The sequence below is a fragment of the Hyaena hyaena genome, unplaced genomic scaffold (assembly GCF_003009895.1).
Source record: "Hyaena hyaena isolate Hyena2069 unplaced genomic scaffold, ASM300989v1 scaffold_205, whole genome shotgun sequence".
In the NCBI taxonomy this organism is placed as follows: Eukaryota; Metazoa; Chordata; class Mammalia; order Carnivora; family Hyaenidae; genus Hyaena; species Hyaena hyaena.
In genome coordinates, this window is record NW_024080838.1 from 1,073,347 (window position 1) to 1,098,569 (window position 25,223).

The window sequence follows — 25,223 nt, forward strand, 5'->3', positions numbered from 1 at the left end:
GGTAATTTTAAAATGAAAAACAGGTAAGCACGAAGAAAGTACCATTAACTGAATCACCAGCAGACGGAGAGGCATCAAGATCATGTCCATCATTATTTGTATTAATCACACATGAACAATAGAGACGATCAAGAATTCAAATTAAATCTCTAGGAATGGAAGTAACAGGTCTGCCTTAGTGACGGAAGTTAAAAACAGGTGATGCCAATGTCTAACCCAGCCTGCAGAGATGTTATGCTTGTGTCACAGCATTTTAAAAACAGACTCTAAATAGTCGCCAACTTTTAAAAACTGGGGGATTCCCCATTCTTTAAACCTGCAGACTTGTGGCTTCTTGGCAAAAGCAGAATGGCAATCCTGGGCTCATGGACGACTCTGAACACGCTGTCAGGAAGTGGATGATACCTGCCCTGCATGACACAGGCCATCTTCCCAGCAGTCTCTACCACTTGCTCTGGTCTCGATCCCAAGCCCTGTCCTGGCTATACTGCCTGCCAAGCACCGCAGACAGGCTGACCACCTCTGCCACACATCAAGAGGACAAGAAGCCGCCCCATGCAGCCCTGGTGTCACAGCCTCTCCACGTGTGATTCCATAAAGTGTGTGATTCCGCTGGTAAGTCCCTTCGAAATACCACTGTGGCAAGATCTTAACACTACTTCCTGTTTCGAACTCACACGTCTCCATGCTCAAGTTGTATTTTTGATTGTTCATTTCTGAAATTACCTTCTTTACTATTCAAGACAGCCTCTGAGACTCAGAACTCAGTAATCCAGGATTTAATTAACATCTCTGTGTTTTCCAATTCATTTCATAAATTTGGGCCCTCCTCCCATTTCCAGTCGAGTTTTCTTTAAAGACAAAATTCTGTTGTAGGGACACTACTCCCTTCTTTTACTATTTTCAGCCACTTATCATCTGGCCATTTCCAAATTCATCATGTCTTTTGTAACATGCAGCAAGCAAAGCATTCACTAAACAAGTTTTCCTAACAGTACAAAGAACAGAGAAACTTACCTGCGGATATTAGCATGAAGCTAACTTCCTACAATACCAAGGCGAGAACTAGAAAATACAGACATTCGTATAACCCTCGCTAATAAAGCCATTCCCTCAAGGTGTTAGCTAGAAGATACTTATGACACAGGGGCTGTGTTAGCTAACTGTATATGATGCAACTCAAAAGCACATGTTTTAACAGCACAGTGCCTTTGACTGCTTACACGTAATGCCCTCTCTTATGCTCTCTGACATTGACAAGTCCCTGGCAGACCTTTAGGAAAGCCGCTATGTGTCAGGCTAGCATCTCCACGAAACCGCATCAGTATCATCTTACTGCTGTCCGTAGCCAAACACCTTCTACCAAAAGGAGCTAAGTTGTGGCTGCCTCCATTCTGCCGTTTGGTGGACTTTATTCCTAACATCCCGCTTAATGGCAAATGTGGTCTGAAGCTGGCACAGCTAACTCATCAAGAGGTCACATAGGAGGGACAGATCCATTCAAGTGTTTCTATAAGGAGAGCATCACAACTGGACCTGGAGCCTGCTTCAGATTCTCTCTCTCTCTCTCTCTCTCTCTCTCTCTCAAAACAAAAACTGAAAACGATTTTGGGGCACCTGGGTGGCTTATTCGGTTAAGCATGTGACTCTTGATTTCAGCTCAGGTCATGATCTCGTAGTTCACGGGTTCAAGCCCCATTTCAGGGTCTGCTCTGACAGCACGGAGCCTGTTTGGGATTCTCTTTCTCCCTCTCTCTGCCCCTCCCCTGCTTGCAATCTACATGCTATGTGGTCCTAGCAAAGAAAAGAGGTATCTTTACGCTGTGTCTCATCTTCGACCCATCAGCAGATCATGTGGCCTGTACAAATACCTGAAGCAGATCTGCTTCTCTTTCATCTCTTTGGTTTTGAACACACTTTTGTTCCTATAAAGGTGTAGACTGAATTTTTGTCTTCTACCACGGTCGTCGCCTCCCATAGGACAAAGTGGTGTCACTTTCCCACTTGCTTCCTCTCTGTTCAGAGCATCCCAAAGAGTAGCACAGAGAGGTTGCTACACAAATCAGTAGGTTGTCATGAGATTTGCAATGTACACAGTTCAAATGCATCAGGGCCATGGCGACTTACTTTAGGTCTCTTGCTATTTTCTGGGGTAGATTTGTGAAACAACCTCTGACCTTTATACAACTTGGCCTCAGTGTGCTGATGAGACCAATGTGCTGAACAGGGGGAAGGAGTCTATTGGGCCAACCTTATAAGCACAGATGGGTAGGTGAGGCACTCTACCAGCCTCTTCCTCTCCCTAATCCACCACTGACTGCGCAGGCAGGCTTCTTCTCTGTTTTCTCTGAATGGCCTAACTGAAACTTCACTAAGCTTTGAATTTGCTAAAACCAGTTGGAATTGATGGTATCCACTAGTGGTACCCAAATGTCCTATCAGCCAATGGGTGATAAATATGAACCATTTTTAGAGAGCCACCATTACAATGTCTGCACCGCTACTGTATCTTGAATTCTTTCTTTTATTAGGGCCTGATGCTCTGTGATGTTGATAGAGTTAATTGAGGACATCATCCTTCTTACTTAAAGAGAGTCATTTTGGACCACAAGATGCTGCATAAAAAGTTATAAAATACTGGTTTTACTTCTAGTCTAACTCTGTGCCAGCAATGAGATTAATATAACACACTACAAAGATAAATCTTGTATGAATACTCTTAGTAATTAGTGGTCATTATAATAGAAACAGTGAAGAATCTTCCTTAAAGTTTAGATACCACAATGGTGTTCTTTTGTTTGGCAGGAGGAACACCATGACAGTTATGAATGGTGATGGCAATGGGTACAGTAGGGACCGACCAATGGAAATAGAACAAGAGTCCAGAAGAAACCCGCCATTCCCAGCATTAACATTTGAGTGTCTGGGAAGGCATGGTAGGGAAGAATTCCCAAGATAGAGGGTCCCCTGAGGGGCTTGGGGTATTGCCTGTCCACCAACCAGTACCAAAGTACTTGAATATTTTTACAATTGGTTAATAGCTGAATCAGCCATTTAAAATATACATCACGTGGCCATATACTTACGACAGCTGCAAAGATGTATTTCTGGTCTTTTTCTTGCAAAAAGAGCAACACATCAGTTAGAAGGAGAGCCAGGATATCTTCAAAGAAAAGATATTTGCTAGTATTAACAAAGCTAACCACAGTTCAAATGCCTTTATCAAATATTCTGATTTCATGGTTGAAACTTAAATTAATAAAAATAGACTAACATTTAGTCTAAGTATGGAACTTCTATAAAAATACCTGTATTATGAGAGCCAAAGATGAACATACAGACAACTTAGATTAGCTGGGTTTACCCGTGCAGGTTTGTATCACTAGAGGTATAGCCACATCTCTAGCAAAATGTAATATTGTAGCTTTCAAATGAAAAACACCTATCCGATACACAAAGGCTCTATTAGAAGGAGCAAGCTGTTACCTCTAGAAAAAGAAGCTTAACTATAACTTTTAGAAGGCAGCTTCTGCCTTGAATTATGTGTACAAGTTAGCTGTCTTGCTCCATCTAGACCTGGGTGAGTTTGTGATCTTAGACTTCCCCCACAAACCGTTCGCAGGAACTCATCTCCTCTGGCCTACTCAACATCCTAACAGTTATCCAACTGCTGAGTCAATGAAATGGAGCAAGAGCAAAGGACTTGCAGCAACAGGATCTACAAACTGATTGATGTTTTAGTTTGGTTAGTGTTCTGACTGTGGTTAATGGTGTGGTCCCACACTGGGGAATCAACAAATCCCATTTCAGTCATTAGAAGCAAACATCATGAGAACTCGATAATCCTCCAAAGGGTTACATTTGAGTTACTAGAACGTTGGACTAACCTCTTCCTCTTACTTCTTACCTGAGCAAGTTACTAAGATATACTAAAAACAGGCATAACAGACCAGTGGTTCTTAACCCTGCCTGCACAGCAGACTTATCTGGGAGCATTTAAGCATCCCTAACCTTGGGCTTCATTCCCAGACCGATAAAATCAGAATCTCTGGGAGAAGACTTGAACATCAGTACTTCCTTTTTAAGCACCCAAGGTGATTCTATCGCATGTGGTCAGGGTTGAGCAAGCCTGAATCAGGCAAGATGCTGCCTATACAATCAGTCCTTCAGAATCTGAATAAGCAGTTTTAGAGTCTAACTAGATTAACAGAGTCAGATTAATGCCAGTTAATGCCAAACAGAAGCACTAAGGAAGATTTTACACCACTGCCGGCATGTATATTTCTGCATCTTATTACACAATAAGAAAGATGACATTCAGAGCTCATTTGTCCCCTCGGTAGGATGACAGCCCCCTGCTGGCTTGGCACACACACTCTAGGTATGCAGGCGTAGTATGTCATTTTCAATACACTACATGCGCCAGACTAGTATTTCCATGCCAGCCATTAGCAGGATTCTCAGTGCTTTCGATTCAAACATCCCAAATTGCTAACTCATAAAATATATATGAAGGCTTTGGCTTGGGGCAGCACCCCCCCCCCCAAAGATTCGTGGCATTTGCCTAGTGAAGGTCACGACTTGATCCCACGGGAATCTTTCCACGTCCCCGGGGTCTGTGGGTGCCTGCCATCCCGGAACCACTTTTCCTTTGGAAAATCTGTCCCATTACAGGAGTGGCATGTGTCAAAGAAGGAGAAACTTGTCTGCTGGAGCCACAATACCTTTGAAACGACCCGTAGCAGTTTTCCAGTAAACAAGGCCTTCATGTAACAGAGTCCTTTCTTTACTTATCAGGGCTTGCTTCCTAAATACATGGCCGTTTTTGAGCTTTGTGTAGGTTTTGTTTTCAATCTTATTCAGTATCTCAAGCCATTTTTGGTTTTTCTCATACTCGCTGACTTTTAAATCCACTGCGGCAATCATGTCTTTAATTAAGCACAGAGCTTTGCACAAGTCTTTATGTTCTTCACTTCTTTCTGCATGGGAAAAAGAAAGAACACTATAAAATTAGCTGGAGTGCTGACAAAGACAATTTTTGTTTATTTCAAATGCAATTAAAATCATAAAAATGGCAAAAATCACACAACAAAAATGTTGGATTAAGTTCAAATGCTTTATAATCACACTGTACCCTTCCTCCCAAAAAGAACTGTTGAAAGGTATACTTATCAGATGTGTTTAAACTGAAACACTGTAAGATGTTTGAGTCCTAGAGACTGGTATGACCTTCCCCAAGAACACTGAATGTGTTATACACTAACCTTGGCTTTCTTTCCACCTTGCCAGACACAGGTAATCAAATAATCCCTTCACCAAATTTCTTCAGATTTAACCAGGCTGCAGCCCCCAACTGGAGTCCTTTCAGGGGGGAGAGCTTCAGGGTGACTTGAATAGGCCCCAGACTTATTTGCCTTCCTGGATCCCTCCCCCTCCATAAAACAACATTCAACATTATATTCTAGAACCGCATTAGCATCAAGACACATGTATTAATAAAATATATTTTAACACTTTTCAACCTAAAAAATGGTACAGAAGCACTGTACTTAGTGGGTCAGTCATATTTAGTGGGTCAGTCACAGTAATAATCGATTCCAACTGTAATTCTTTAAAACACTGGCCATCTGCTCTTATCTTTAAATTATCTTGAGGAAAAACTCTGGAGGAGTTTCTGTAACAGGCTCCTAGGACTCCAGATGAAATTGGATTTAACAATTTTCTTATGAGGACAAAGAACACCCAGTTAATGTTTATGGAGGCCAACAGAACTGAAAGTTTCAGGTCAGAAGGTGCTAGAAGGAGAGGAGGAAAGGAAAACTGGCTGAGAACATGAAAGCCTAGAGCAGCAGAAATAAACACACAGAAACAACAGTCACATGAGAGGAGAACAAGTCCTCAAACAGTCTAGATGTTTCTGGGTTCTAAATGTCTTAGACACACCAATGTTTTTGTTGTTGTTTTTGCTGTTGTTGTTGTTGTTTGGGTTTTTTTTCCCCCCAGAAAACCAAGCAACAGATCCTGACAGGACTCTTCAACAAGAAAGATACTTTCTTTCTTACTGTCTGTCAAAATATCTTCTTTCCTAGCTTACCAACCACTAAGCAGCCCCTCTCCCCAAAAGAGTTCTCCTCTCTAAAGAGCGTATTGCATAAATACGAAAGGTAGTAAAAAAAAAAAAAAAAAAAAGCAAAGCTGAGTTGTAAGATAAGGTGAGGTGAGGTAAGGGCAAGAAAAAGGCTCCGTCTTTTGACCAGGAGGGACAAACTACTGTCCTGTAATGGCGAGCTACATGACGTGAAGCAGCACTGGCCTCACCCAGGGTCCTGCTGGATCGATTCCTTGGGTTTCACCTCAGACCTGACTGAAGCAGAATGTGCAAGCAAACAGGATGTGCAGGAAAGGACTACGCCTAATGAAGCGTGAGACGCACTGCCGTAATACAGCCATGTAGACCGACATTCCCAGAAGCCAGAGAGAGGACGGACCACTGGGGGGCTCTGACCTAGGGAAGCAGTGTCCATTGAGTCACTATGACAGCTAAACCCGAAAAGCCGTAAGTCACACTCATCATGTGTGACAGATGGTAGGTAAGGACTGTTAATCATTCTGCCAGGAATTTGGCATGGGATGACTCTTGGAGTGCTGATGGCTGATCTAACACAACCTGACAGATTTTAGTGTCTGATGTATTGTATTAAACTTTACACTTTATATGAACATCATGCCAATGGAAGGCCTTGGTTTTATTTTCATTATTTTGCTGAGAACAACATTTATGAGGTTTTTCTCTTCACACTGTGCTTGTATACCTTTCATGTTAAATTACAGGAATTGTAAAAATGGGATACAAGGAACAGATAACCCCATTCCTGCCTGAACTTAGTTCTTCATGTGACCAAAGAAAGGAAACACTAATTCATACATTTCTACTCGCCCAGACTGCTTCCCCCCAAAAAAGGACATTAGAGGTTCACTTTTTTAGACAGGGTACTTAAGATCTCATTATGGTTTTCATCAGCTCCAAGTCAATCAATCATAACTACGGTAATAAAAACAGCTCCCATTTACTGAGTACTTTGTTTACACCAGGCTCTGCAGCGGGCATTTTACTCAACAGTCTCCTTTAATCTTCACAACAGTTCCCTAAGGATTATAAGTCTCACTCAGTAGAGAAAAGCAAGGCTCATATAACGAACATGCCCTACTAATGAGCTGCTCAACCAAGTATATGCAATGGCAATGCAAGTTTACATATGCCAAACCCCAGCGTTTGTTCACCTAAGCTGCTACCATCCAAAGAATAATTTACTCAAGATCAATAAGCTCTGGTATGTTTGTATTTATTGATAACCTATTCTGTACACAGTCACTGCACTAGCACTGAAGAAGGTGCTGGAAGGAGAAGAGAAGAGAACAAGACAGACACAATCCCCCTAGATGCCTCAAGGAGCCTATGGTCCAGCCACGTGCATTATTAGCCTCTTAAAGGGTGCCAGATGTTATCCCCTGGAGCCTCATGATTTGACAGGGTTAAAAAAGAAAAAAAAGAGCTCTCTCATGAATTGTTATGAAGTGTTCTCATTCTAATAAATCGCTGCTTGGAAGGCTTGACATTTGGTGATAGGATCAATGGCATGTAGCTTATTAGGCTTACTGGTAAGGTAAAAGAAAGATGAGGAAGCAGAAGTATTATGAAGATATGGATATAGGGCAATTGAAGAAGGGATAGGCAGAGTTAAAGTATGCAGAACACTGCTTAGCTCGGGCTGCTTGGAAGAATTCAGAGCATTGCCCAGGCTACATTATAAAAGGTAATTTCTCAAAATGGATCCAAAACCCAAGGCTCTACAAGTTTTCCGCTAATAAACAATCTTCATGAATCATAGGCCACAAGCATTTATATCCACTGACGACACCTCAGTTATGTTTAAAATTAATGCAAGAGGCAAATATTTACCCCAGAACTTATTACTCACCCTTTGTGTACTGCAAAATCCTTTCCACCAGGACAGGGTATTTTGTGATGCGCTGAGTGACTAGCAGAATGCATTCTGGAATTCCTCGGCGTCGTGCCAAGAGATTACTATTTCGAAGCTTAAAAAAATAAATATATACATTTTTATATACACAAACTATATTTTCTTTGTAGGTCTGCATTTAATAATACCAAGAATCTGCAAATGTGTCATTTTATTCATATCCAATGTTATATGTATGATCATTAATTAAAACTTGATTAGTTGCCATTAAATCATATACTTTGTCATTAATTTCAAAAGCCTAATTCTCTAAGATAAAGGAGTTTCAAGTTACCCTTATGTATCTGTAGTTCATTCTAAAAGTAAGCACTTTCCAGTAAGTGTTAAGATTTATGAAGAGTAAAAGTTCTGAGAAGTATTCACAAATCAAAGTCACATTTTGAGTGTGGGCTTGCAGCTAATTATTTGTTTTTCTGAACAGTCATCCTCTACATTTGTTATTATTCATCGTGACACTTACAGTTCCCTCTAATTAGGGAAACTTTTTTCCTAAAAATTTCTTAGTATTCTTTAAGTTTTCAAGTTCTCAACAAATGTACAGTAGAGGGTGGGGTAGGAGGGAAGAATCTGGTAGCATTCTTAAAATGGTAGGAAAAAAATGTAGAATCCATGGAACTCTAAAGGGCAAATTTCTTCAACAAATAAACGGGACACCAAAATAAATAAATAAATTAATTAATTAATAGAAGAGGAACATTCAAATTAAGAGAGATTTAAAAGCTGTAATTCGGATACACAGTATCAACTTTAATCAGATTCTCACTCAAGCAATCCAAATTCATAAGATTCTTAGGGAAATCTGAATACTGACCAGCTGTCAGAAGCTATTAAAGCATAATTGTTAACCAATTAGGGGTGATAGTATCACTGTAATTTTTAAAAGATGCATTGCTTAGAGATACATATTACATATATGTGAAATTAAACGATGTTCTGAATTTACTTCAAATTAATCCATAGAGGTGGGGTGGATTCTAGATTTTTCCTAGGGTTCTTCTGATTTATAACTTGTCAGGGCATCAAACGGCTTCCCAGGATATTACAAAGGTGATCAGAAGCTTAGAGGACACTTTAAAAATATAAAATACGAGGGGCGCCTGGGTGGCTTAGTCAGTTAAGCGTCCGACTTTCGCTTAGGTCATGATCTCGCGGTTCGTGGGTTCGAGCCCCGCGTCGGGCTCTGTGCTGACTGCCAGCCCAGAGCCTGGAGCCTGTTTCAGAGTCTGTGACTCCCTCTCTCTCTGACCCTCCCCTGCTCACGCTGTCTCTTTCTCTCTCTCCTAGAAATAAATAAAACATTAAAAAAATATATATATATATAAAATACGAAAGGAAATGTTTGCGGAGAAATATCTTAGAAAGACAGAAAAAGAGACCTTCCGTCTCTGCCACAAACCTATTACCTTCTTCTCTTTCCCCTGAAAAACAGCACCTAGATGTGAAACTTGTTAAGGTCATGTAACAAGCAAGCATCAACTACTTCCCCATGCTGGCTTGTCACTTTGTAGTAGCTTTAAAGTACTTGCCTTAATAAAATTCTGAAACTTTTTATTTTGTTGGAGTTCTTTAAAGAGGCTAACGGCTTCTTTGTGATGGCTACAGAATTCTCCATACACTTTCTTCATTTTATTTGCATTTTCTTCTGAAAACTGAGAAGGGTAACATTTCAGTGATGGTTTACAAAGTTAACCAGTTATAAATACTGAAAAAAACATGCAATTTTCAAATATTTCAATATTTTCTTGGAAAATAAAGAATAAACATAAAATTTCTGAACACAGTCCTTCTTTTCTCTACTTTTTACATTAAACTAAGTTGTCAAGAGGTAAGGGGATGACACCAACCTACTGTGGCTTTATTGTTTTAAACTAATTTGATTATCGACAGCCAAATGAAACATATTTGTTATTTTTGCTCTTTTTTAGGTGTTTGCTCTACTTTATAATTTCAACTTTCTTTAAAACTTTTATAGACTGAAGAAAAGCTATGTGGCAATATTTGGGGGTCCTCAAGAAGGTTGTAGGTTGACATTTACATAGGCAAACTGATAACGTCCATGAATCCATAGAATCTGATTTTTGTCAGCACATCACAAATGAGTCCAGAGGCAAGTAAAAGGGAAGGATGAATAATAAGAATGACAATTAACTGATGGACCAAAGTAGAGATGTGGACTGGATATTTCAATAAGCTTTATTTCTGGAAACCTCTCTGTAGAAAACGCTACATGGGAATCATATTAGAATCATAAGGTGTTATGGAGGGAACAAATTGAATTACCCAAATGCCAATGTTTCAGACTCTGCCACGTTCAAGATTATTGCAAAAGAAACCAGAACACATCCCACCCCCAAACCCCTGGAAAGCACTTCAAGTTTACATCACCATTTCTGATGTTTTCACCTTTGCTTATAATTTTATCTATCCTTAAGGCCAGTATTTCAAGAGACTTTTTTTTTTAAATGTTTTATTTGAGAGTGAGAGAGAGAAAGCATGAACAGGGGAGGGTCAGAGAGAGATGGAGACACAGAATCTGAAGCAGGCTCCAGGCTCCGAACTGGCTGTCAGCACAGAGCCTGATGCGGGGCTCGAACCCATGAACCGTGAGATCATGACCTGAGCCGAAGTAGGATGCCCAACCGACTGAGCCACCCAGGTGCCCCTCAAGAGACATTTCTTAAATTAACTATAATTTGCTCCAAAAAAACCAACTTAAATACAAATCTAATAAAATACATACAGACCTCATACGCTAAAAACTACACACTGCTAGTAAAACAAAAAAACAAAGATGTAAATTCATAGAGACAGATATCATGTTCACAGACTGGGAGACTCAACATAGTAAAGACATCAATTTTCCTAAATTGAAATGCAAGTCAAATTTCCTAAACTGAAATACAAAGCCAAAGCAGACTCCAGGCTCTGAACTGTCAGCACAGAGCCCAAAGTGGGGCTCAAACCCACAACCCGTGAGATCATGACCGGAACTGAAGTTGGATGCTTAACCGACTGAGCCACACAGGCGCCCACAAAATTTAAAAATGTTAAATGCCAAATCCTAGGTCCCTAGGTCCCACCCTAATCCTATCAAAACAAAACCACTAGGGTGTTGGAACACAGAAGTCTTCATTTTTAACAGGCTTCAAGAGATCCTTAAGCGCCTGAGGCTGGCAAACTACTGCTTCATACCAACCGTGTTCCTCATATTCATAATTCCTAACCAACACCGACATTTCCACTGACTCAATTAGCATCACATTCCAGACTAGCCTCCTGAGTAAGGTTCCCCCTGGCTAAAAAGTAAGGGATTTCCTTGAAGTCTTCTCCTCTACATCCCTTAAACAGCTAGTGCTTCCTTTGTTCCCACAGAGCACCACACCCACATCCCTGTCTGAGGATTCTGCTCATCTGTTCCCTTGGGAAACTTTTTACAGTGTTGGGATCCCCTCTAGGCCAACAACAGAAACACAAAAGAAGGCTTAAACCCTTTTCTCTAAATAACTAAGAATCTTTTCCCAAAGGAGAAGTGCATACTTCATCCAAACGTAGCACAGCAGGTCATCCTGTGTGGCAGCCAGCTTCGCAAACCTCTTTCTCAACGTCAGCCCTGCTCAATGCACACAACTAAATAAAAATAGAGCAGGTAGATATAAAGTATGGTAACTACAAATGTAACTTAAGAACAAAAATGTTCTAGGGGCGCCTGGGTGGCTCAGTCCGTTGAGCATCCGACTTCGGCTCAGGTCATGATCTCACGGTTCATGGGTTCTAGGCCCGTGTCGGGCTCTGTGCTGACAGCTCAGAGCCTGGAGCCCGCTTCGGATTCTGTGTCTCTCTCTCTTTCTGCCCCTCCCTCCCTTGCACTTTGTCTCTCTCGCGCGCAAAAATAAACACTAAAAAAAAATTTTTTTAAAGAACTAAATGTTCTGAGAAATAAAACAGTATTTCTATCAAGAAAAGCGATGTAAATAATTTCAAACGACAAAAAAAAATCTTGCTCTTCATTTTTGAATGCACTCAGATTGAAGTGCACAGACACTCTTTCCCTTTTACCCACATCGTCTTGCAAAGGACTTTACAGTCTCTTAATCTGGCACTATAGGTTTCAGATGAGGACAGAATGGGTCTATGACTTTATAGATGATTTGCAAAGCAGTTTACTCTTTGATTAAAAACTTGTAGGGGCACCTGGGTGGCTCAGTCAGTTAAGTGTCTGACTCTTGGTTTCGGCTCAGGTCATGATCTCATGATCTGGTGGTGGTTTCGTGAGTTCTAGCCCCACATCAGGCTCGGCACTGGCTGCGCTTAGCCTGCTTGCGATTCTCTCTCTCCCTCTCTCTGCCCCTACCTCCACTCTGTCTCTCTCAAAAATAAATAAATACACATAAAATAAATTAAAAAAAAACTTGTTACTGACATGGGTTTTTACATTACTAGGCATGGAGAAGTAGTTACTGCACAATTAAGTGGGGTTTCCGTTTTGTGCATTAAAAAAAGTCTGTATTGAAGTGTATTTACCTAAATGACCTTACCTCCCCCAATTTTAGTAAATGGACCAACAGATACTCTCTATCATTGTGTGCTACATGGTGAAATGGTTTCAAAATCAGTCTTTTGGAGAAGATGACATTCTGGAATTTATCTAGAGAAAGACAAACGAAGCTAGGTAGGGATGCATCTCCATGCTTTTCCCCAAGTGCTACAAGGGACTGCAAAACATGGCACTCAAGTGAATTTATGGTATTTTGCTCCTAAGTGACCCATTCGCTCAGTAAATATTTATGGGACCAAGCAGTGTTCTAGGTGCTGAAATGTAGTAGTCACCAAATTGATAAGACTCCCTGCTTTACTGGAACCTAAAATCTAGTGATGATAAAAAGCTTCTGCACATGTCACTATAGAGATCTCAGGAAACTATATCCCTAATTCACTTTTCAAATAGCAGAATATTATTTAAATCCCAGTTATGCTACTTAGAAGATGTGTGAACCTGGCAAAGTTATTACTTTCCCCATGCCTCCGTTTTTCTATTTGTACAGTGGGGAAAATAAGATTTGCCTTCTAGAATTGTGCAGGTAATACAGGAGGTAATGTACATGGAGGTACCTAAAAGTATTTGCCCTGTGATCGCAGAGGGTAGGCTATTTAACTTCTCTATCAGCATGTTTTTTCACAGAAAAAACCCTTTCAAAGAGACCAGAGGGCCAAGAGGAACTGTCAAAGTTTTGGTTTTCTTTTCTTTTTTTTTTTTTTAATGTTTTATTTATTTCTAGGAGAGAGAGAGAGAGAGAGAGAGAGAGAGCGTGAGCAGGGGAGGGTCAGAGAGAGAGAGGGAGACACAGACTCTGAAATAGGCTCCAGGCTCTGAGCTGGCAGTCAGCACAGAGCCCGACGCAGGGCTCGAACCCACGAACCGCGAGATCATGACCTAAGTGAAAGTCGGACGCTTAACCGACTAAGCCACCCAGGCGCCCCTGGTTTTCTTTTCTATTAGGAGAGTCGCACAAGCCATGCCCAAGATGCTTCAAACATCCCAAGCACCTAAAAAGCGCCTTTTAGCGAGATTTGCAGTCTTGTCCCCCAGGCATGAACACTGAGGCTTTAATGATAACAGATCTTCCTCACTCTTCTAAGCTGAGGCAGCACCTGTGTTGGAGATATTACAGTGACCATCACAGCCTCAGTGGGAGAGACGTGTTATCACAGAGCCACCACATCAAGAAATCTAAGTGCAGTTTTCCTAAGACACTTATTTATGGCTGTGACTCCTGGTGGAGACAGTGGCATGGACGATCCCACCAGGTTCGGAGACAAGTCAGTCCCTGGCTGTTAAAGTTCTCAGCCATCAGGCACATTAAGGGATATCAGACAGAAGAAAACAAGGAATCTCATCTGCCAATAATGGTTAAAAAAAAAAATTCAATCCAGTTCTTTATGGGCTTTCACATTGTAGGAAGTCTGCCAACCTTCAAATGTTTGAGGTTAGGACCTTTAATCCTCTCTCACCTGTTGCACCAGAATATCTCCAATGCGATCGATGATGAAATTTCTGTCATCACCAGCACAAGACTCCTGCCTTCGCTCCTTCATACTAGAAAAGAAATGCCTGTGGATTTCAAGTAACTCATCTAAGCACGGGAAGATTTTATCCACGGTGCTGTGATCAAGCTGGAGCTCCTCCTTCATCCCTTTCCTGAAGATCTCAGACATGATGAGCAGGGTCTGGATGTGATGCATCTCTGTTTGCATCAGCTCTGAAACACACATGCAGACACAAGCTTTAATGAGTACTCCACCCACTGACAGTAGTGGCTAAACACTAAACGTTACACAAATCCAAAAAGAGACAGAGGTAATGTTTAGGAACAGTGATATTCTTCCACTATGAAAGTCAGCATTGATTCAACAATGAATGCAAGGTCGAAAGACTAAACCATTTTCTTTTTTTTTCCAGATATGTGAAGATGATACATAGAAATGAAGTCCCATATGTAAGAATTCAGTATATTCTAAATCTCAGACATAATTAGCTAGCATAATATAACAAACCAGGCACCTTCAGTGAGGAACCAGGTGTTATATTCCCCTAAATGCTCTATAAAATGTAACATAGCTTGCCTGGTGTTTTTTTCTTTTTTGGTCTTTTGGTTTTTGCATTGAGTAATAGCGCATTTATTAAACTGAACTGAATATAATAAGTCTCCTTAATGCACATAACAGTAGTTGGATCTGTTGTCAAAATTCCACTTTCTCCAGAAGATAACCAAGCGTGGTGATCAAGGAAGAGACACTTTCAAAGAGAAAGTGAAAAGACAGTCCATAGAATGAGAGAAAGTCACATCTTATTTCAAGGCCTTCATGTTTGCTGTTCAGACCACCTGGGATATTTTCTGCCCAGATCTCTGTAGCTCCTTCCCCAAGTCCCCCTGCTCTCTTCAAGAATTTCTGGTCTCTCAAGTCTCCCTGCAAACCCCCAACATTTAATACCCATGTCCCCATGTTCAATGTGGCCCACTACTCTGTCTTCTTCTCAGCACTTACCACACACAACCTACTGAATATTTTACAGATTTTCTGTCCTACACTATCTCTCCACAACAAATTAAGTTCATGAGAGCAGACAGTCTGCACATTTTTTACACAGCTATTTCCCTCGTTTCTAGATTTACTGCCTGGCGTAGAAGAGGTACTAATATTGGCTGGATGGTAGACATTATTTTATTTCTCTCTCAGGACCAAGAGAGGTAGATAATCTCATCTGTACTTTTAACTGAATGAACTGAGTGCCCAAAGGCAGTAAAAAACTTACTCTAAACCTCAGAGCAGATAATAGGCTTCTTTGAAAGAAGAAAAGGTGAAGGAAGGTGGTGGGCCAGTTGCATGGTAGCAGCCAAGGACAGGTCTTGGAAGACGATCAGACTTTTTATGTGGGTAGGGCCCACAGACAGAAACTAGGGGAGAGGAAGTACAGATCTTAGCAGAGATGAAAAGAATTAAAATGCAAGGTCTACGGAGAGAACTTCTAGAAAGTGGAAATGTTCAAGAAAAATGTGTATAATCGGGTTGCAGGGCTATGACAACGATGATTTAAATACCACAAGGAACACGGAAACAAGGACTTTGATTTTCAAGTATCAATTTTTAATAAATTGGCTGCCAATGACACTCTAAGCTTCTAAGGAAATGGTAATATTGGGATTTCCAGTAAACGGACTTAAAAAAAATTTTTTTTAATCCAAGAAAAGTATCTCATAAGGGACTTGCATCCAGAGATTAAAAAGACCTATTACAACTCAACAGTAAAAAGACAAAACAAACAAAAACCCACTTCAATATGGGTAAGAGATTTGAATAACTGTTTCTCCAGAGAGATATGCAAATGACCAATAAGCACATGGAAAGATGTTCAATGCAATTAGCCAGCAGGAATACACACATCAAAACCAAAATGAGACACCACTTCATACACACAATGCTAACTTAATAGAAAAGGGTGGACAATAAAGAAGAGTTAGTAAGGATGTGGAGAAAGCAAAATCCTCAGTACATCACTGGCGGGCATGTCAAATGGCGCAGCTGCTTTGGAAAAGAGTCTGGCAGTTCTTCCTATGTTTAAACATAAAGTTACCATATGACCCAAAAAGTGGAAATGGCCCAAAATGACCATCAACTGCTAAAATGACCTTCAACTGATAATGAAACAAAACGTAGCTTATTTACAATGAAATAATATACAGCCATAAAAAGGAATGAAGTATTGATAAGCAATAAGGATGAACCTCAAAAAGAATATGCTAAGCGAAAGAAGCCAGCTACGCATTGTACAATGCTGTTTACGCCAAATATCAAGAGTAGGAAACTCCACAGGGACAAGGAGATGAGCAGCTGCAGGGGCGGGGAGAAGGGAGCCACGGAGAGTAAATGCTAATGGGCACAGGGTGTCTTTTTAGAGGGATACAGACGGTATGGTGGTTGATGGCTATACAACTCCATGAACATACTAAAAACTACTAAATTGTACACTGTAATGGAGTGAATTTTATGGTATATGGATTCTATCTCAATTGTAAAAATGCATCCTAAGAGGAAATAATTCATGATTCGTAGGAGCACCGTAAGTACAATTCAAGATTAATGAGTATTTCCAGACTCACATGTTTTGAGAAAGACTCTAATAGCCATGGAGGGTGAGCCAATCTCAATGTAGATTTATTATTTCATCATAAACATAAATCTCTTTAATTGGGAACTCATTAATTTCAAATTATTATTTCCTATGTTTTTAGCACCTACTCTGTACCCATATTGTTTTACTTAATCCTTTCATTTATTTATCCACTATGACCCCCAAAATAGGAATGATTTTTCTCATCCTTAAAAAAAAGACAGCGAAGGATTTTCTCTGGAATGCAAGCCCCTCTGACACAAAGGCCATGCTGTGAATTACACAACATGGTAATTCATCCCAAATGGGTTGAATTATTTTTTTTAATGTTTATTTATATTTGAGAGGGAAGAGAGAGAGAGAGAGAGAGAGAGAGAGCGTGCATACATGAGCACACGCAGGGGAGGAGCAGAGAGAGAGGGAGGCACGGAATCTGAAGCAGGCTCCAGGCTCTGAGCTGTCAGCACAGAGCCCGACGCGGGGCTTGAACCTATGGACTGTGAGATCATGACCTGAGCCGAAGTCGGACGCTTGACCAACTGAGCCACCCAGGCGCTCTGGGTTAGATTATTATATTATTTTTAATATATGAAAGAGGTAAATGAAAAACTCCAGTATAATATAAACTGCATGAGAAATGAAGGGGACAGCATCTTCCTACCAGTACAGCCCTGCACAATTTTCAAACATTGATCGTACTTCAATCCCACCTGACCTGCATGACCACCACGTGACACAGGTGAGAGTCCTCCCCACCACCCGACTTACGGCCCATAGGATTAGGATTAGTAAAACCTAAGTGTTAGTCACATCTTTCAAGTAGGGTACCTTCTTGGAACCACTTTTTAGAGTCTACTTTACCTTTTAAAAGTGTTTTAAAACTTCTTTTTTCTGTAACGAGTCTATAATTTAACCTCCCCTAATTCAAATTGCCTCCATGTCAATGGAGAGTGGGAATACATGCTTAGGACTGTAGGATGCAGGCAGGCATGCACGGCCGTGATTTAGATGCTGCGCAGACACAGCGGTCTGTAGGAGCACCACCCGCTGGTACGTGTGGGCAAACAGCAGGGCTCTATCTGCAGCAGCCCCATCTACCCTACGTGAAAGTATGTGAAAATTTCCCGTGATTCTTAAAAGAGAAGTAACGTCATATAGGCCACATGTCAGTAAATTTAAAAGGTCCATGAAATAAAATTTGCTTTGTATCAGGTACATAGGATGCCTCAGTTAAGCCTCACAACAGTGAAACCCGAATATCGTTATCCCCATTTCAAAGACGGACAAACTAAGATCCAGGCAAGTTAAATCATTTGTCTGAGATCAACTAGCTAGAAAGAGGTAGAACAGGGTCTGGAGGATTGCAAATTTCATGCTCTTTCCCCTATACCACAAATGCTTCAGCCCCAAGAGCGTGTTTTTAAATGCTTACCAAAAATGACATCCTGTCTTTTGATGACATCCTTCCCCTGCTTACTGCAAAACGAGGGATCCACCACGAGGCTCCAAGATTCTGCCTCGAGCTCCTGGGCATCACTGGTGAGGTCACTCCACAGAGAAGAATCCACGACATCTAGGGTGTGAGGAGAACAGAAAAGCCAGAAGGGGAGTCACACACAGAACACACAGGAAATAAACCTATCAACACGGCAACAACTAAGCCAACATACTGTCTGTGTGGAGCAGAAAGCCCTGAAAACCAAACTGGTGAAAAGGTCCAAATCCAGGCAGCTCTCATGAAAGCAGAGAATCATTTAAACAGTGATAGTGTATGTGTGCTGGGGGGAAAAAAAAAAGACATTTAAAGATTCTTTTGTTTGCTTGGGCTTGCTGTACTGTAGTTTTATTTTTGGTAACCTTTAGAGTCCATAATGTGCTTAGAGAATCGTGAACACACAATTTCTTTTGTCCCAGGGAGCTCTGTACTGTTTACTCAAATCTGAATGTTGTACTTGTGGACTTGATTTACTCTTGATGTGGCTTCCTGTCCTTAATACAAACATGAAAGCAGGGTACACAGGCTCAACTCCTATAGGAGTATGAATTTATTTATTAATTTTTTTTTTTTTTTTTTTTTTTTTTACAGAATTTGACATCACACACCTTCCAGGAAAACTAAATCCTACGTGCCCCAACAGCGCTCCTTAGACAGAGTAGACCTCAGTCAAGAGGAGACAATAATGGATTTAAAGACCCAAGTTCAAAATAAATAAAAGCAAACAGACTCCCAGGGAAGTGTCTGCTCCTTTCTCTTGTCACTCTCTCCTTTCCTTTGGTCCTCCTTCGCTTATTGATACAGCTTGGCTACAACATGCCGTTCACCAGATTAAATCCTATCTTACAAAATACACTTTTAAAAAAATGCGTGTATTCCTCTAGAAGTAAGGGGTAACAGATGGTGATAAGTATCTCAGAAACCTAGGCGAGTCCCCTTAACTGTCTATTTTTAATGTATGATCCTTATTCCAATTCATCAATAGTTCTACAACTTTTTAAACAATAACAAGCACAGAAAGTATTTCATTCTCTTATCTTTATGACATGTCAATTCAATACATCATAGATACTCAGCCACTACCTGGGAGTATCCACTAGGGTTAAATTTTCATTCTTTTATCAAAAGAACCTATACCAAAAAGACACCATGAAAGAGAATTCTTACAAAAAAAAAAAAAAAAAAGGAGCATGTTTCAATCTTAAATCCTTCAGAAAATACTCTACTTGGCAAATCATCATAGAAACCAATGTGTCTTCTCCTCACCTTCCATTAAAAAGGACTCCGTGGAAGGAGAAGAGCCCATAGACTGTAAAAGCTCATCGGAATGAGACCTGCTTCTCCAGCTGCTCCCGTCAGTCTCAGACTCCAATGATGGCCCTGACCTTCTGAAGCTGGAGGGAAGGAGAGAAGAGTCAGCTCCAGTGGTGAGTCTGAGACATGAAGAGGAGAAATCCCACTAAGCCTTACCTTTCCAAGGTAGTGCCTGGAACACTTCTAGACAATGGATGGACCTGCGCTGAAGTTTCTTTTCTCCCAGTGGGCAATCCAATAGGCATGGAGGAAGAAGGGTGCAAGGAGAGACCAGGCTGCGGGATGTCTCGAAATGAAGAATCTACAAATCAAAATGAGCACTTCACGTGGTTTTCACAGAGGGCATTAATTACAAGTAGTCACTTAAAAAGCCAAGAAGCGAAACACTCGAATGGCTGCTTCTAATATGTCACATGCACAGCCTTGAAGACAGTCTTCCTGCCACATCCTGACACCCGCTTCAAGTGTCCCTTCCATTTCACACCCTCCTGATACCCATGTGGCAGACCTGCTTCGGCATATCCACTTAGAGACTGGGCGGCTGGGATTACACAAACAAGAAAATGGAATGGGGAAACACTGAGACAGCTTTCCCATAAACCACTGCTTGTACTCCTTAGAGCCAGCTTTAAATAGATCCAAGGTGTTATTAGCACTATTAGTAGAATGCATATTGTATGTATAAACAGTCATACACACACACAGCATGTCAGTGGATTGGAATGATGCTAAGGAGTCTATTCTTTATGGGTGAGAACTTAAGGCAAAGGTCTTCAGGCAAAGAAGCCGCCAAGTCAAGCTGAGCTCTTCTCTCTCACATACTGGAAACTAAAGGGTGCTTCAATACCTTTCTGGTCAATTCTAAATTGTTAGGGGCATGTATGGTTTTACACTTGATGTGTACCATATGTGATCTGGGAAATTATTTCAGTCCTACAGTTTCAGAGATAGAGCACACACACTCTCAAGCAAAAGAGAATAAATACTTATAGGGAGCCCCAGAATATTATGAAGGATTTTTATACATGTATGATATGGTTTTATTTTCATGACTTCCAACTAAAAAGATGGAATTTTATCAGTTGTAAGACACTTTATATTTTCATGCTTAACCTTATTGAGAAGAGCCTCACAACTACAACCAAAGGGACTTAATATCAAAGCAGAGGGTAAATGACGTCACAGCTGTTACTGTCTGAATAAGCGTCATCTGTGTAACATCACATCCAATCTCATGTCACTATGAATCTGCATGCTTTATTGTCCCCTGAATCAACTGGTTTTGGAAGCACTGGTCACACTTTTGGAGAATTAAAATGAAAAGTGACCCCAAATTTAAAAATGCCTGCCAAATGGAAAGCAATGAAGTATCTGAGGCACAACAAATCCCAAAATTTCTCACAATAAATGAAAGCATTTTCAAACTTTAGAGATGATGGTCCCTGGTTATCGCATGCAATGTAAACCACTATCAGAGGCTGCCAATTACTTCCAAGAGAAATTGTTTAAACTTAAGCAATATTTAATTCAAGGAAAAACAGAAGTACCAAGATTAGCCATATGTGAGGAAAATGCCAGCATGCCTTGAAATTTCAGTCATCTTAAAGGAGCTGATAATTTTACAGCCTAAGCCTAGGTAATAAGCAAGACCAGGTCACTATGATAATGGATATCAAGGACTGTAGACTCCAAATTTGAGGATTTTGTCCCTAACCCTTATTCTGAAGAAGTATGTGACAGGTATTTGTGTAGGTAAATAAATGTTACTGCTAGGAAAACAAAGTTATGTACATTTAATACATGTTTCTCTTTTCCCCCAAAGGTTGTTATTAAATCAATAGTGCATATTACACTAGATCATATCTTAGAATTGAGACAATATCCTAGTATGTTCCCCCCAGACAGTCCTCCTTAAAATATCATATAAACAGCACAAAGGTTATTAGGCTGGCATAGAAGTTTATACTGTTCGTGACCTCCTTGTAACTAAGTATTACACCAACCACATGTTAGGAAGGAAGAGATAATTGAGCAAAGGAAGTAACAAAGGTGTAGGTATCTTACACTGGAATAAAGTATGGTATGTATGAAATTGTCATTTCCACATCACTTACTTCCAAGGATGGTCTGTGGTTTGTTCTTGTTATGTTTCTCTTGGAATTTCTAATAAAGAACATTAGAAACATGGAAAATAAGGTTAAGTTCCATTTGACTACAGGAATGTTCACCCAGTTACACAGGATTCTTATCTATATCATTTTTGTTATTTTATTTCAGACCAGGAATTCAAAGCAAAAGACACTAAAAGCAACAAAGAAAAATGTTGTAATAATGAGATGTGCAAAGGTGTAATGAGGGCGTACCTCAGGAACACGTCTCATGAATATCCCAGCTTTATTACAAGTCTATGGGAACCGGAAATGTCCAACTCGTACATCCAGCCCGAGGCTGAGAGAGGACTTCCTATCAGTGCTGCCCTACTCCTACTTGCTCTTCCTACTCTTGGCTACTCTTGTCTTCAGGATACAACGTCTTTGGCTGCTGAAACATCACCCTTAACTCTGTTATCTGACACAATGTGCGTTTCAACTGACACAGACGTTAGAGACTCCAAGGTTCCCCCTGAAGTGTCAGCATGCTCACTCACACTGCTAACACGACGTTAGAGTGGGAAACAAAGGAACAGATGTGACAGATGTGTCCATTGCCTCAAGCCCACTCCCAAACTCAGAGAACATTCCTTTATTCTAGTGGGCCTCGCGGTGAGGTCGCAGGCCAGCAGTACCACCCAGGGACTTGTTAGAAATAAATTCTCCAACCCCATCCAGACCCTACTGGATCAGAAATTCTGTGAATGGGGCTCAGAAATCTAGTTTCTAGAGCTCCTCTGGGTGTGATGCTGATACTTGCTGTTTGAGAATTACTGCTCTAGACCTCATACTCATTTGCTTAAGGTCTGCACTCATAAACCGAGCACGTCTTGAAAGAAAGACTAACCCACTTACACCTGGTAACACAGGTGGCCACATCTGAGCTTTCCCTATTTCCAAAGGTATGTAGTTAAGGAAACAACTATGCACTTTGAACACATGTTCTTTTATCACTGTAATGATCACTCTAGAAACAAATCTGGACAGCAGTAAAAGAATAAAAACCTAAACAGAAAATAGGAAGCAACAGAGCTATATATGCCCACATAAAACAAATGAGAGATTACCTTGGTACACGGAGGTGCGGCATCTTTACAACCCTTGTGTACGTTTGCATTACAGTCTGAAAGGGAAAAATGAGGAAGGCTATACTGTGCAGTTCATGGTCATGGTAAAAATAGCCTATGAAAATATTTAGAAAACATAGGGGGAAAATAACTAAATCACGTGTAGCCCCACCTCTTGAGCACAGGCACATGGCTAATATTTTCATTTCCTTGGAGATATTTTTCCCCTTCTGTGCAGTCTTACCCATTACGAAACCTGCGATTATGCAGGATATACATTGTTGTGTCAGCCTGAGGACTCAGTTACCACTCTACGCCCAATACTGCAAGGGATTTCTGATATCCGGCTGGCGGCAACTGCCCACTCCCATGCCAGCTCAAATGCCTTGCAAAATGATAAGAAAGAAAGCTCGCAACAAAGCTGAAAATAAAATCCTGTCAGGCTCCAGCAGGAATTCCTGCAAACCACAGGGAGCCAAACTGAAACAGCCAAGTTAGCAACTTGCTTGTCTCGCTCATAAAACATGTGGCCTCAACCTACTAAAAGAAGGGAAGAGCTTGCCCACCCCTTTCTGCCCGCTGGCTCAGAGACCCAGGGTGTCTTCACAGGAAGCAGTTCTTGCATGTGGGGACCACTTTCTGGTTGCTGCTGGCATCCTGTCCTGCCTACCCGCCCTCCAGCCCCTGCACTATCCGCCACCACCTTCTCATCCCACCCACCCCACACACAAGAGACGGAGGAGCCTGAAGCTTAGCGCAATCTTTATTACAAAGACTCCTTCCTTCCGGGTAGAAGGTCCCATTTAGATCCATCCAAGCCATATTCGTCAAGGGCCTATAATCCACTGAGAAATGAGCCCCACTTACTCCCATTGTAGGTCTACAGAGGCATTTTAGCCAACACCTGAATGGCCAACGAGCAAGGGTCAGGATTTTCCACATCCTGGTCCTGCTGGCAATGGTGAAAAATCAGATGGCTCTCTCCTCATTCCAGAACAAGTGAATGAAAAGGGAAAAAGTAGAAAGTATGAGCTAACACAAATTTAGACTGAAAACTCACAGGGAAAGTGAGCCACCAAATATTATTAAGTTTAGAAATCTAGAGTAAGAACTTAGATACGTGAAATGTGTTTTCCCTAAGTACACAAAACAAACACAAAATAGGGCCACAAGGCCACGAAGGGAGAACAAGGCGGCACAACAGGCCTGCAAGATGACAGGGGGAAGGAGCTTTGTGAGACGGGAAAGCAGAACTGGGAAGAAACTGAGGGGAATTGATTTAATAAAACTATCAGAGCAGCACCGGGAAATCAGACTTGAAAGATTCTCTCCAGAATGTAGAGGAAAAGAGGAGTGTAATTATAAAATAGAACATGTCATACAAAAAAGGTAACAGATCATACTTCTCCAAGGAAGAAATCAGAAAAATTACATCAGAAGCAACAGTCAAAGTTACAACTTGACAAAAGCTTTTATCAAGCTGGAAAAGAACTACCAAAGGCAAATGAAAAGGTCTCACAGTTTTCTAGGAATTAAACAACATCTATTCTACAGACACATTCTGACAACATCTAAATGATTTAAAAATTTAAAGTTCTCAAGCATCTCGGCAGAAAAAGCAGGTCACCAATAAGGAAAGAAGGTCAGAGACGTCCCAATCTTTTCCACTCTAATATTCAATGCCCAAAATTCATGGACCAATGTAGACAGGATGTTGGGGGCAAAGGTCCTGGTCTAGGAATTTATTTGGCTAGATCAATCCCTTTGTGTCTGAAAGAAACAAAGATCTATCTCCTGACATACACAACGTTTCAGAAAACAGATCAGTCCAATAATCCTTTTGAAAAAAATATTTATTTACCTGAAACACTACTTAAGATTCTTAAGAGCAGAATCGAAATTAAGGGTTCAAGAATTGACCAAGCTTTATTTTAAAAAAGAAAAAAAGAGAACAAAAGCAATGAAACCAGCTAAACAAAGAAACACATCTAAAAACATTTTGAAAGCAGAGACAGAGAACTAAATACAGGTATCAAATGATTCTTGAAACAGAAAGCTATTCTTGAAAGATGATACAACATAAAAATAGCAATTCAATAATTCAGTATACCAGTAGAGTCTAACAGAAAAAAGGGTAAATATAAATTAAAAATCAATTATAAGCCATAAAAGTAACCACTAATAGACATTAAGAGAGCTTATGTTGCCAAATTCCCAGGTAACACAAAAACCAACAATGCATCGGGGGGCACCTGGCTGGCTCTGTGGGTTAAGGGTCCAACTCTTGATTTTGGCTCAGGTCATGATCTCACGGTTTGTGGGATCTAGCCACGTATCAGCCTCTGCACTGAGAGCTCAGAACCTGCTTGGGATTCTCTCTCTCTGTCTCTGCCCCTTCCCCACTGGAGCACACGCACTCTCTCTCTCTCACAATAAAATAAACAAACAAACATTTAAAAAACAACATCAACAACACATGGTATAAAC

General features: G+C 40.7%; 1 protein-coding gene across 5 annotated transcripts in view; it reads right to left on the reverse strand.

Annotated features, from left to right (window-relative positions):
- Positions 1-25,223, reverse strand: part of ARHGEF28 (Rho guanine nucleotide exchange factor 28) — a 304,052-nt gene that overhangs the window by 51,556 nt on the left and 227,273 nt on the right. For 4 of the 5 annotated variants that reach the window (XM_039242075.1, XM_039242078.1, XM_039242074.1 and 1 more), the window contains exons 17-26: positions 22,737-22,792; positions 21,634-21,682; positions 19,676-19,820; positions 19,472-19,599; positions 18,143-18,283; positions 14,052-14,299; positions 9,569-9,691; positions 7,980-8,097; positions 4,725-4,979; positions 3,087-3,163 (exon numbers count right to left, since the gene is read on the reverse strand). In XM_039242075.1, the coding sequence (XP_039098006.1) occupies positions 3,087-3,163; positions 4,725-4,979; positions 7,980-8,097; positions 9,569-9,691; positions 14,052-14,299; positions 18,143-18,283; positions 19,472-19,599; positions 19,676-19,820; positions 21,634-21,682; positions 22,737-22,792 (1,340 nt within the window). The remainder of the gene's footprint in view (positions 1-3,086; positions 3,164-4,724; positions 4,980-7,979; positions 8,098-9,568; positions 9,692-14,051; positions 14,300-18,142; positions 18,284-19,471; positions 19,600-19,675; positions 19,821-21,633; positions 21,683-22,736; positions 22,793-25,223) is intronic. The other variant, XM_039242076.1, reaches the window with a different exon arrangement.